Source organism: Oryctolagus cuniculus, chromosome 9 (assembly GCF_964237555.1).
Source record: "Oryctolagus cuniculus chromosome 9, mOryCun1.1, whole genome shotgun sequence".
NCBI lineage: Eukaryota > Metazoa > Chordata > Mammalia > Lagomorpha > Leporidae > Oryctolagus > Oryctolagus cuniculus.
Genome location: NC_091440.1, coordinates 77,795,103 through 77,807,605, shown reverse-complemented (window position 1 = coordinate 77,807,605; position 12,503 = coordinate 77,795,103). Strand labels below are relative to the sequence as shown.

The 12,503-nt window shown below is 45.2% G+C and overlaps 1 protein-coding gene across 4 annotated transcripts in view; it reads right to left on the bottom strand.

Annotated features, from left to right (window-relative positions):
* The window catches only part of CCDC169 (coiled-coil domain containing 169), a 64,222-nt gene extending 60,176 nt beyond the window's left edge, over positions 1-4,046 (bottom strand). For 3 of the 4 annotated variants that reach the window (XM_070049015.1, XM_070049016.1, XM_051831804.2), the window contains exon 1: positions 3,087-4,046. In XM_070049015.1, the coding sequence (XP_069905116.1) occupies positions 3,087-3,169 (83 nt within the window). In that variant the 5' untranslated portion in view covers positions 3,170-4,046. The remainder of the gene's footprint in view (positions 1-3,086) is intronic. The other variant, XM_070049014.1, reaches the window with a different exon arrangement.
* Positions 4,047-12,503: the final 8,457 nt, after the last annotated feature.

The window sequence follows — 12,503 nt, the reverse complement described above, 5'->3', positions numbered from 1 at the left end:
GTTAACACCCTGGCCTGAAGCACCAGCATCCCATATGGGCACCGGTTCTAGTCCCAGCTGTTCCTCTTCTGATCCAGCTCTCTGCTGTGGCCTGGGATAGCAGTAGAAGATGGCCCAAGTGCTTGGGCCCCTGCACCTGCAAGGGAGACCGGGAAGAAGCCCCTGGCTTCAGATCGGCTCAGCTCTGGCCGTTGCAGCCATCTGGAGAGTGATCTATCGAATGGAAGACCACTCTCTCTCTCTCTGCCTCTCCTCTCTCTGTGTAACTCTGACTTTCAAATAAATAAATAAATCTTTTAAAAAAATAAAACTACCATATGATCCAGAAATCCCACTGTTTTGCATATATCCAAAGGATATAAAACCAGTACGTTAAAAAGATATCTACATCCCCATATTCTTTGCAGCCAAGATAAGGAATCAACACAAAGTGCCCATCAGTGTATGAGTGGGTAAACAAAATGGTGTTTATACACAATGGAAGACTCTTCAGCCCTCAAACAAGGAGGAGAGGCTGTCATGTGGGACAACACGGATGACTCTGGAGGACATTAGGAAATAAGCCAGGCATAGAAGGACAAATAACAGCATGATCTCACTTATATGTGGAGTGTATAAAAGTCATAAAAATAGCAGGAAAATATTGACTATAAAAGATGAGGAGGTAAGAAGATTGAAGAGATGTTGGTCAAAGGACACAAAATTTCAGCTAGGAGGAACAAGTTCAAGAGATCTATCGTGGGGCCAGCACTGTAGCATAGTGGGTGAGGCCGCGGCCTGCAGTGCCAGCATCCCTTATGGGCACCAGTTTGAATACCGACTGCTCCACTTCTGATCTGGCTCTCTACTTGGGCCTGAGAAAGCAGTAGAAGATGGCCCAAGTCCTTGTGCCTCTGCACCCATGTAGGAGACCCAGAGGAAGCTCCAGATCGGCTCAGCTCCAGCCATTGCGGCCATCTGGGGAGTGAACCAGCAGATGGAAGACCTCTCTCTGCCTCTCTGCGAGTCTGCCTTTCAAATAAATAAATCAATCTTTAAAAAAAAAAGAGAGATCTATTGTACATGATGCTGACTACAGTTAATAACAATCTGTATATTTGAAAAGTGCAACTGTTCTCACCATTAAAATTTTTTTTAAGATTTTATTTATTTGAGAGGTAGAGTTACAGACAGGGAGAGAGAGAGAAAGGTCTTCCATCCACTGGTTCACTCCCCAAATGGCCGCAATAGCCAGAGCTGAACCAATCCGAAGCCAGGAACCAGGAGCTTCTTCCATGTCTTCCACGTGGGTGCAAAGGCCCAAGGACTTGGACCGTCTTCTACTGCTTTCCCAGGCCATAGCAGAGAGCTGAATTGGAAGGGGAGCAGCCAGAACTAGAACTGGTGCCTATATGGGATGCTGGCGCTGCAGGCTGGGGCTATAACCTGCTGTACCACAGTGCTGGCCCCTCCATTAAAACATGGGGCTAGTGTTGTGACACAGCAGGTTAAGCCACTGCCTGCCATACCAATATTCCATATGGGCCCCGGTTTGCATCCTGGCTGCTCCACTTCCAATCCAACTCCCTGCTAATGGCCTAGGAAAAGCGGCAGAAAATTGCACAAGTGTTTGGGCCCCTGCCACCCACATGGGAGACCCAGATGAAGCTTCTGGCTCTTGGCTTCAGCAGGGCCCAGTCCTGGCCATTGGGGCCATCTGGGGAGTAAAGAAGCAGATGGAAGATTCTCTCTCTCTCTCTCTCGCTCTCGCTCTCTCTCTCTATCTTCCACTCTGACTTTCAAATAAACAAAACAAATATTTTTTTTTAAATGATAAACATGTGGGGCTGGCATTGTGGCATAGCAGGTTAAGCTTCCACCTGTGATGCCGGCATCCCATACGGGCGCCAGCTCAAGAACAAGCTGCTCCACTTCCAATCCAGCTCCCTGCTAATGCTCCTGGGAAAACAGCATTAGATGGCCCAAGTCCAGAAGAAGCTCCCTGCTCCTGATTTCGGCCTGACCAGCCCATTGCGGTCATATGGGGAGTGACCAGCAAATGAAAGCTGGCTTGCTCTCTCTTTCTCTCTCTCCTCTTCCTCCTCTCCTATAGCTCTTTCAAATAAATAAAAAATACATATTTAAAAAAATAAAAATGTGAGGTAATTACACATTAAATACCTTTACCTAGCCATCACATTCATATATTCACAGTGTACACATATTCATTCATATACTCACAGTATATACACATCAAAATATCATGATGTACACCAAAACCAGTTTTGTCAATTAAAAATTTAACTTTCTAGGGGCCAGCATTGTGACACAGGGGGTTAAGCCACTGCCTTGTAGGCATCCCACATGTGAACCAGTTGGGGTCATGGATGCTTCACTTCCAATTCAGCTCCTTCCTAGTGCTCCTGGGAAAGCAGCAGAAGTCTGCCCAAGTGCTTGGGCCCCTGCCCACCCAACCCAGGTGGGAGACCTGGAGTTCCAGGCTCCTGGCTCCAACCAGGGATTGCAGCCATTTGGGGAGTGAATTAGCAGATGGAAGCTCGCTCTCTCTCTCTCTCTCTCTCTCTAGCTCTGTCCTTTCAAATAAATAAGTCTATTAAAAGTTATCTTTTTAGAATGTAAAAACAAATACAACTCTACAAAAATTGAAACAAATGTGACTTGACTAGCAAACTGGTGGATTATCTGTACAGAAGTTCCAAGTAACATAAAAACAGGTAGTTTGCGCATTTCGAATGATAAAGATGAAAAGAACTGCAAAATAAATTCAAACTTTCTGCCAAAAGCAAAAAACCACCAAACACGTATTTTAGGATCATAATACATGGAGATAATACACGTCACTTAATTTGATCCTGAAAGCCTGCTTATTTAAAATAGTGAGTGCTTAGTTAGAGTCAAATGAACCTTTCACATAAAATACTGTTTGGGGAAGTCGCTCGATGTGTCCGGACATTAATCACGACGCAGGTCTCAAATCCACCTCCGTGGCTTCAGCCTTGAGAGGCTGTGGGGCAGGAACCGGCGCTCGCGCCCAGGGCGGCCAGGGCGCGGGTCAGGACTCCACAGCGCGCGCCACCCCCACTCACTTCATGTGGATTTCTTCCAGCAACTCCAGCTTAAGGCGGTCGGTGCTCACGCCGTCGAAGTTTTCACCTCTCCCCTCCCCCATAGCGGCCGCTCAGAGACCTTCGGCGCAGGTTACAGCACACCCCGAAGTGGGTAAGAAGGCCTTGCGAGGCACCGTCCCCAAGGCGAAAGGCCTCGCAGAGGCGGGCTCCCGGCAGCCCTGGCGCGTCACGCCGCGACGTCACAGGGCGTCGCCCCGGGCTGCCACGGGTGCCTGGGGAACTCCCCTGGAGAAGCGCTCGAGATCTCCGGGCCGGAAAACTTCTGCCTCACTGCTTTCCGCTCGCTGGTGGAGGGAAATAGCGTGGCGTGTAAGGGGCTGGAGAACGTCTGCTTCCTGTTTCTTGGCTTCTTTTGGCATTAGTTTTCCTGAACACTGTTGAGTTTGCGCCGAGCCCCGGTTAGGGTTAGGGAAACGCAGGATTCAAGAGTGGCTGCGCCTGCCTTTGCTTCAATTGAAGGCACAGTAGAGGCTCCGGAAGCGCGGGAGGAGGCGCAGGCCTCAAAAAGGCAACAAGTTGAGCCCAGATCCCACAGAGAAGCGGAGGTTGTAGTCCCAGCAGCTGGGCTTTCAATCCAACTCCCTGCTAATGTGCCTGGGAAAGCAGAAGCATTAGCACCTAGGCCCCTGCACCTACGTGGGACACTCAGGAGAGTTCCTGCCCAAAAGAACTGCCCAAAGTTTCTGCCTTTGAAATAAGTAAATCTTAAAAAACAAACTAATAGGCCGACGCCTCGGCTCACTTGGCTGATCCTCCGCCTGCAGCGCCGGTACCCCAGGTTCTAGTCCCTGTTGGGGCGCCGGATTCTGTCCCGGTGGTTGCTCCTCTTCCAGTCCAGCTTTCTGCTGTGGCCCAGAAAGGCAGTGGAGGATGGCCCAAGTGCTTGGGCCCTGCACCTGCATGGGAGACCAGGAGGGGGCACCTGGCTCCTGGCTTCAGATCGGCGCGGCTGCGTAGGCCTTAGCAGCCATTTGGGGGAAGACCTTTATCTCTCTCACTAACTCTGCCTGACAAAAAAAAAAAAAAAAAAAAAAAAAAAAGCCAAGAAAGAAAAAAAAAAACTAACAAAAAAATACTGAACTCTGGACTTCTGAGGTTCCACTCCGGATTATTCTGTCTTGGAATTTAGGAAAATTGGTGAACCACTTCAAAGCTGCGCTCCACAACTTGAAATCTCATTATATTTTTACTCACAAATTTTGTATTCTACTCCTTATATATCTGTTTTTATGTCCTCCATCATCTCCATCTTTGAATAGAGAGATGCAATCAGTGCTATAATTTGTTGGTTTATTATTATTATTTGAGAAAGAAAGAATGCTTCCATCTGCTGGTTAATTCCCCAACAGTCAGGGGTGGGACAAGACAAAGCCAGGAGCCTAAACTCAATCCAGGTCTACCAGGTGTGTGAGAGGGACCCAACCACTGGAGCCATCAACACTGTCTCCCAAGGTGTGCCGTAGCAGGAAGATGAAATCAGAAGCAGAGCCAGAAATGAAACCAGGCACTCAACTATGTGGTGTCTTAACAGCTGCATCAAACACCTGCTCCAGCTGTTATGGTTTTGTCTCCTCTGATATATACCTAAACCATAGCCTTTGAAGTGTCAAAAGCCATTAGGATGCTTTTGTTCCCCAATTCTTCTGTAGCACCCCCCTCCTCCTTTGGTTCAAAGAGAAACAAAAATCACTTTCCCTGCCACACCTCTAATGCCACTTTCAAATCACTACTCTTTCATCCACATGGAAAAAGCCTGTACCTTGAGAGTGGATATTTAGCCTATCGGTCAAGATTCCTGTTATATGACATTGTAATCTCATGTCTGATTACCTGGCTTCAGTAGTTGGCCCTGGCTCCTAACACTTTTCCTGCCAGTGCAGACCCTAGGAGACAGTGGTGATGGCTCAAATATTTGGGCCCCTGAGACTTAAATGAGACCTGGATTGAGTTCCAGGCTCCTGGCTAGTCATGGCCATTGCAGGCACTTGGAGAATGAGCTAGCAGATTGGACCTGTCACTCTTCATGTCCCTCTGTGTGTCTTTGCTTTTTTTTTTTTTTTTTTTTTTTTTGACAGGCAGAGTGGACAGTGAGAGAGAGACAGAGAGAAAGGTCTTCCTTTGCCGTTGGTTCACCCTCCAATGGCCGCCGCGGCCAGCGCGCTGCGGCCAGCGCACCGCGCTGATCCGATGGCAGGAGCCAGGTACTTCTCCTGGTCTCCCACTGCACTCCCTGGCCACCACAGAGAGCTGGCCTGGAAGAGGGGCAACCGGGACAGAATCCGGTGCTGCAACCGGGACTAGAACCCGGTGTGCTGGCGCCGCAAGGTGGAGGATTAGCCTAGTGAGCCGTGGCGCCGGCGTGTCTTTGCTTCTAACATAGTAACTCCCCCCAAACACTAGCACCACATACACACCTGATCCACATGTGTTCTCAGTATAACATCATCTGTATCAACTCTTCCTGCTTGCTTCATCCTGGGAAATCATTTGTTATCTACTGACTATGACAACAAAAATGTCTTTTCACTCTAAATCTTAGCTGACCCCACTCTACCACCTCATCCTTCAATTCTCAACTCTCATCACTTTGAGCACAGCCACACAATCCTGTCATCACTCAAAGCAGCTTTACCTCAGACACCTCGAACTCACCGACCACTCTATAGTAAAGCCACCTGTTCTTTCAGCTCCCAACATGCTTAATTCCTACACAACAGTGTCTTATTAACTATGGGGATCATTCAGAGAGTGTCTTTTTTCTCTCTCTCTCTTTTCTTTAAGATTTATTTATTTAAAAGGCAGAGTTACAGAGAGAGCTCTTCCAACTACTGCTTTCACTCCTTAAATGGCCACAATGGCTAGGGTTGTGCTAGGCCAAATCTAGGAGCCTGGGACTCCATCTGGCTCTCCCACACGGGTAGAAGATAACCACATACTTGAGCCATCTTCTGCTGCTTTCCCAGGCACATTAGCAGGGAGTTAGATTCAAAGCAGAGCAATGAGGGACCCAACAAGTGCTTGGTATCATACACAGCAGCTTAATTCACTATGGCACAATGCTGCTACCCCAGAGAGCTTTTGTTTGTTTGTTTGTTTGAAATGTAGTCATTGCATTTCTTAGAAAGGCAGTCAGACTTACAGATTGACAGAGAGATCTTCCATCTGCTGGTTCACTCCCCAACTAGCCATCAAGGCCAGAGATGGGCAGATCCAAAGCCAGGAGCCAGGAGCTTCCTCCAGCATGTGGGTGCAGGAGCCTAAGCACTTGAGTCATCTTCCACTGCTTTCCCAGGTGCGTTAGCAGGGAGCTAGATTAGAAGTAGCCAGGATTCCAACCGGTGCCCATATGGGATGCTGGCACCACAGGCGGTGGCTTTTCCTGCTACACCACAGCGCCATCTCTGACCCAGGGAGCTTTTTAGTGTGTAAATTATGGGACTATGTCTGATCCTACTTGAATCAGTAGCATAATACACTCTAGCACTTGGCTGGCTTGCAAAATTGTCATCTAAATTTAAACAGAATAGATTAAGGGGGTGGAGCAGAGAAATTTTTCCCCTAAGAGTAACTGTCTCCTCCAAGGAGCAGCCTCCAGAGTGATCAAGTTATTCCTTTATATGTGACAAATTTTTGCATGGAATGCATTTTTAAGACATTATTTCAGGCTTCTTTTTTCATTGATCTTTCTGTTTAAAGTGCTTTTTATTTTTATTTTGAATCTTTCAAATATATTATGAATGTAAAAGTGGTTCATTTAAAAAAACCTCTTCAGAAATCAATGAAACGGGCTCTTTTAAGTTTTCCTGTTGCTGAGGTAAAAACCAAATAGCAAAATCTATTAGGAAATTTGTTTAAAAACACCTAGTTAGGTTAAACACACACACACAGAGAGAGAGAGAGAGAGAGAGAAACTACTTTATGTATGAGAGGAACATCATTTATCCAACTTAACCGAGTAGAATATAAAATGATTTCTAGGTTACAAGCCCTAAATTTTATTTTTCTTAGTGTTAAGTAGAACACCACTCACAGTTATCAATTCCAGGGAAAGACTCTAAACACTTCTGCCTATTATATTTGGTACCAGTTACCACGAAAAAACAACACGAGCAGGCATTAAATGGAACAATGCAGTTACACAGACAAGAAACAAAGCCAGATTAGCTCCAGTGGTGTTCGTAGGTGCCTCGTGACTAGGAGGTTCTCCAGGCAGCTGCCACAGAGCATTTTGGCTCTATACACTTCTCTTGTGCTGCAGGAATACCCTCTCCTGCACATGGAGTCTGAAATACTTAAAGCTGGGGATGTACCTGAGGGCCATGGACACATGCCTAAGGCTACCAAAGGCTCAGAAACTCATTGAGCCTGAAACACAAGCACAGGCTGTGTGGGCCCTTTACTCTAGATAAGGAAGTGTTCTAGGCTCAAGGCCCATATTTATGTGGCTAATCAGTGGTGAAAAGACTGCCTTTAGTTTACTCTAAAATACCTATGAAGATATAAAACAAGAAAAAACTCATACCATCAACAAAATCTAGGATGATGATACATTACTAATCTCTTGGGAAATGTTCTACTACCTATCAAACTAATGGAATTGTAATTTAAAAAATACCAACAATATTAAGCAGCTGGAATCAGAGGAAATCTATAAAGACCTTTCGTCCTTCCCTATCTACATCCGTTTATGAAAAAGACTGACCTCACAGTTACTGTAGTTCATAGTTCTCTCATTTTTGAGGCTGCTATGTGACCTCTTCTTTCCCATCATTATTACTTGGACAAATACTTAACCTCTCTGTGTCCCAGTTTCCTATTCTGTAAATATGGATTCTACTATTCTATCACTCATAGGAATGTTGTGAGGATAAAATGAGTTAACACAGATTCAGTAGCCCTAATCTGAAAAATCCAAAATCTGAAACATTCCCAAACTTGAAGATGTTTCAGTGCTGACCTGTTGCTACACATGGAAAATTTCACACCTGACCTCATGTGACAGGTTCTAATAAAAATGCAGGCGCACTGAAACTATTATGTAAAATTACGATCCCGCTTTATATAAGGTATAAATGAAACAAATGAATTTCATGTTTAGACTTGGGTCCCATCCCTAAGAGACCTCATTATATATATGCAAATATTTTTTTTAAATACTAAATCAGAAATACTTCTGGTTCCAAGATAGATTTTTGGAACCAAAAAGTGGGCCTAAAACTTTTGTTCTTGATCCATCAGTCTGAATCTGAGTATGGACAGTGAGAAGGAGTGTTGTACGTTCTCCTAAGCTACTTCCTGTTGAAGAGGGGCAGCATGTCTGTTCTTTGGATCAGATTGATTCGAAAAGTCTTCAAGATGGCTTCGGATACAGCAGTCATTCATTCCTGTGAGAACTTTTGAAATATGTCAATTATACAAGGTAGGAATAAAATCACTATGATACAAGGAGAAAAGGAGATAGTAGAGGCATTTCCCAGGGTGGAGAAACAGCCAAAATGAGGCAGGGCTATTTTGGGAATAGATTTTATTAGCAAGTTTTATGTGTTCATAAAACCAAGCCCAACTTATTGTTGTAAATATAGCACTTTCACCTTAAAGGAGGCAAAATCCTTCTTTTTCAGTGGTGAGGAGGTCTAAGCTTGGTAGTTTGGAAGGACCACTGTTGCCAAGGGACTTATTTGTTGGAGATGAGACAGTTGTTGTGCATTGGATATGTGTAAAAGATGGAGTTTTCTGTATCCTGGTAGATGCCTTGGAAACTCAAAGGAAATGTAACCTTAGGGATTTTTTTTCAGGAAGGCCTTGGTGTAATTAATACATAGGTTGAATTTCTCTTGGATAGGCAGGATCTTGGATCCTATAACCACCCCAACCTCAGCCATTTCCCAGAGTTGGTAGGAAGTGGGGAGAAGTGTGTATGGATCCAACATGAAGAGATATTGGGATTATATGCAAATAGTAGACAAGAGGAAGCCCTGATGAATAGAATGTAAGGGTTTTGGGGAGGAAGCATTGATGGGAGATTTTTAGGGGTTTGGGACCACAAAATGGGGACAGGTTAAAAGCAGCAGACAGCAGATATCGTTGTTCCACTTCTGATCCAGCTCCCTGCTAATGGCCTGGGAAAAGCATTAGAGGATGGTTCAATAGTTTGGGTCTTTGCTAACCATGTGGAAGAACTGGAAGAAGCTTCTGGCTCCTGGCGTTGGCCTGGCCCAGCCTTGACCATTGTGGCAATCTGAGGAGGATATCTCTCTGTCTCTCCCTCTCTCTGTTACTCTGCCTTTCAAATACTTGAAATAAATCTTTAAAAAAAAATAAAGAGAATTTGATATAAATTAGATAAGAGAGTGGAGGTTTCTTAGAAAGGTAATTTGGAAAGAAGAGGGGAGTGTTAGTTTGTTATCTAGAAGCCATGAGTCTTCCTTGGAGTCTTGTTACTGTTGAAAATGAGAGATCTCTTTAATCTGAATAGACAGGATCAGGGTTGAAGGGAAACAAAGGGACTGCTGCACCATGGGCAGTCATTTTATTTATTAGGTCAGCTTAATTGTTAGTCTGTAATAAATAGTTTGTCTTTCTGTTGTCCTTTACAGTAGCTGATAACAGCTTTTATAAGAAGTTGAGTAGCATCTAGAAGGGCTATTATCTATTTGCCATTTATCATAGGAGCCCCTCAGGTGGTCAGAAAGCCTCTTTCTTGCCATATGTGGGCATTGGAGTGGATGATGTTATAGGTATACTGAGATTCTGTGTAGATGTTAATGGTCTTTCTCTTTGCCAAAGTCAGGGCTCTAGTCAAGGCCAATAGTTTGGCCTGTTGGGAGGTTGTGCACTGAGGTAGGAGTTGAGGCTTGATGACCTTCAAGGGGTGAGGAGGGAGAGAGGGTATCATGATATCTGATTATCACATGTCCAGCAAAAAAAGGAGTGGTGGTAGAGGCACCGCCATCAATAAACCAATCAGAGGCTAGGGGAATGTAAGTGTCCATGAGATGATTAAATGTGGTTAGGGAGAAGTTGAGATAATCAGGGCAGGAATGGGGTTCATAGGAATCACATAATATAGAAGGAATAAGAGTAGCCAGGTTAAGAGAGGTACAGTGATGGACAGTGACAGTAAACTGGAGGAGTGGGATGGAGAATTTGGGTGTAAGATGGCGACATGGATTGAAGAGCCTGGTGGCTAAGAGGGTCTTATAGTCTGTGGGAGCACCGAATTTGTAGTGGTTGATGGAAGGTGAGTTCTTGAGCCTCAGGAATGAGGAGGGCAGCAGTGGCCAGGACTGTTAGGCACAGGAGCCAGCTCTGATAAACCCCAATTGCTTGGAGAAGTAGGCCACAGGGGTGATAGAGTCTCCTGCCATCTGGGCCAGTAGACCAAGTACTTGTCCCTTAGAACTATGAATAAAGAGAAGGAATGGTTTATGTGGGTTAGGAAGGCTGAGGGTGAGTGTTATAGAAGAGCATTTTTTAGAGTTTGAAATTTTTTTTTAGGAAGGAGGTCTCTTGTAATGGTTCATTTAGATCACCTTTGGTAACCTCATAGAAAGGTTTAGCAATAAGGAAGAAATTTGGAATGCAGATGTGAAAATATCCCACAAGTCCTAAGGAAGAGAGGAGGTCCCACTCTGTGGGAAAGGAGGGGAATGTATTGCCTATTTTGGGGCCAGAAGAATTATTCAAGTGTCTGATGTCATAAGAAGCCCCAGAAAGGTAACAGAAGTAGATATTAGCTTAGCCTTTTTCTGAAATACCCTGCAGCCCTTATTAGCTATCAAATTTTACATACATGTGGTATGCTGAGGACAGGTTTCTTGGGAGGGGCTACAGAGTAGAAGTTCATCAATATATTACCGAAGGGTGCTGGATAAAAGACTGATAGAAGCTAAGTCTGCTTGGAGGGACTGTCCAAAGTAATGGGAACCATCTCAGAAACCTTCGGGTAAAACAATCTGGGTAAGTTGTCGGAAGAGGTGGGAATCAGGGTCAGACCAGGTGAAGCCAAAGAGGGTTTGTGAGGATGGGTTGAGAGGAATCATGAATAAACCATCCTTTAGGTCCAAAATGGAGAAAAAAGTTTTGGGGGGTATTTGGGAGAGGTGGATATAGGGGTTAGGAATGATTGGTTAGGTGTGATGAACAGAAGAGTTAACGCATCTGAAATCTTGTACTAGTTGGAAGGAGCCACCCAATTTTTTTATGGGAAGTTGTGAGGTGAGTGAGTAGGGACAAAGCTACAGCCCTGAAGGAGGCAATATATAACTGGCTTTAGGCCTCTATGGCCTTCTTACTTAAAGGGTATTGAGGAACAGTAGCTTTTGTGGAATCCCTTAGGGAGGTGTGAATAGAAGTATGGTAGGTGGTGACCATGGGGTGGGACATATCCCAAATTACAGGGTTGATCAAAGAAAAAATGAAAGGGAGGGAAGGGGCTTGAGATGAAGTGGTGGGTATGGGAAAGACCTTGATATGGAGGACAAATACAGGTTTTGTCCCCTGTAGGAACAGAGACAAATGCTCCTAACTGGTGAGAGTATTCTGCCCCAAAAGGGGGTGGGGAAATGGGGAGTGCAAGAAAGGAGTGTAGGAGGGTAATATCTCCAGATGAGCAATGTAAAGGAGTTTTGTATGGTGTTTCAGTGAGGCCCTCTAAGCCAAAAGCTGAAACAGATGGAAGATGGAGTGGGCCACAATATGCATTTAAAACAGATACACTTGCCACTGTCCTTATCAACCTCGTATCTGTGAACTCATTTGCTGTAGGGCTACTGAACCCAGGCCTCATTCTGTTAAGTTTAACAGAGATGAGATATCCTGTGTCTGAGCCAGCAGAATGGGTGACTGTCCCAGATGGGGAGGGTGTCCATCATCCAGTGTCCCCACTGTCTGCAGTTGGGACATGATTTAGTAGGAGGCCTTGGTTTAGGACAGGTCTTAGCCCAGTACCATTGCCACATTGAAATCAGGCTCCTAGAGGTCTGAGACTTGCTTTGTGGTTAGGGGTTTGGATTAGAGAGGCAAGCATCTGATACTTTAATTTTGTATTTTTCTCCTGAATCTTTGGTTCTTCATCCCTATTGTTAAAGATATGAAAAGCCGCACAGATGAGGTTCTTTTGAAGGGTTTGTGGACCATCCTCCAACTTTCAGAGTTTGCACCAGACCAGATGTCCAGAGCCAAATTGGATATAAATTGGAGATGTAAAAACAACTGTCAGCCGGCGCCGCGGCTCACTAGGCTAATCCTCCGCCTTGTGGCGCCGGCACACCGGGTTCTAGTCCTGGTTGGGGCGCCGGATTCTGTCCCGGTTGCCCCTCTTCCAGGCCAGCTCTCTGCTGTGGCCAGGGAGTGCAGTGGAGGATGGCCCAAGTA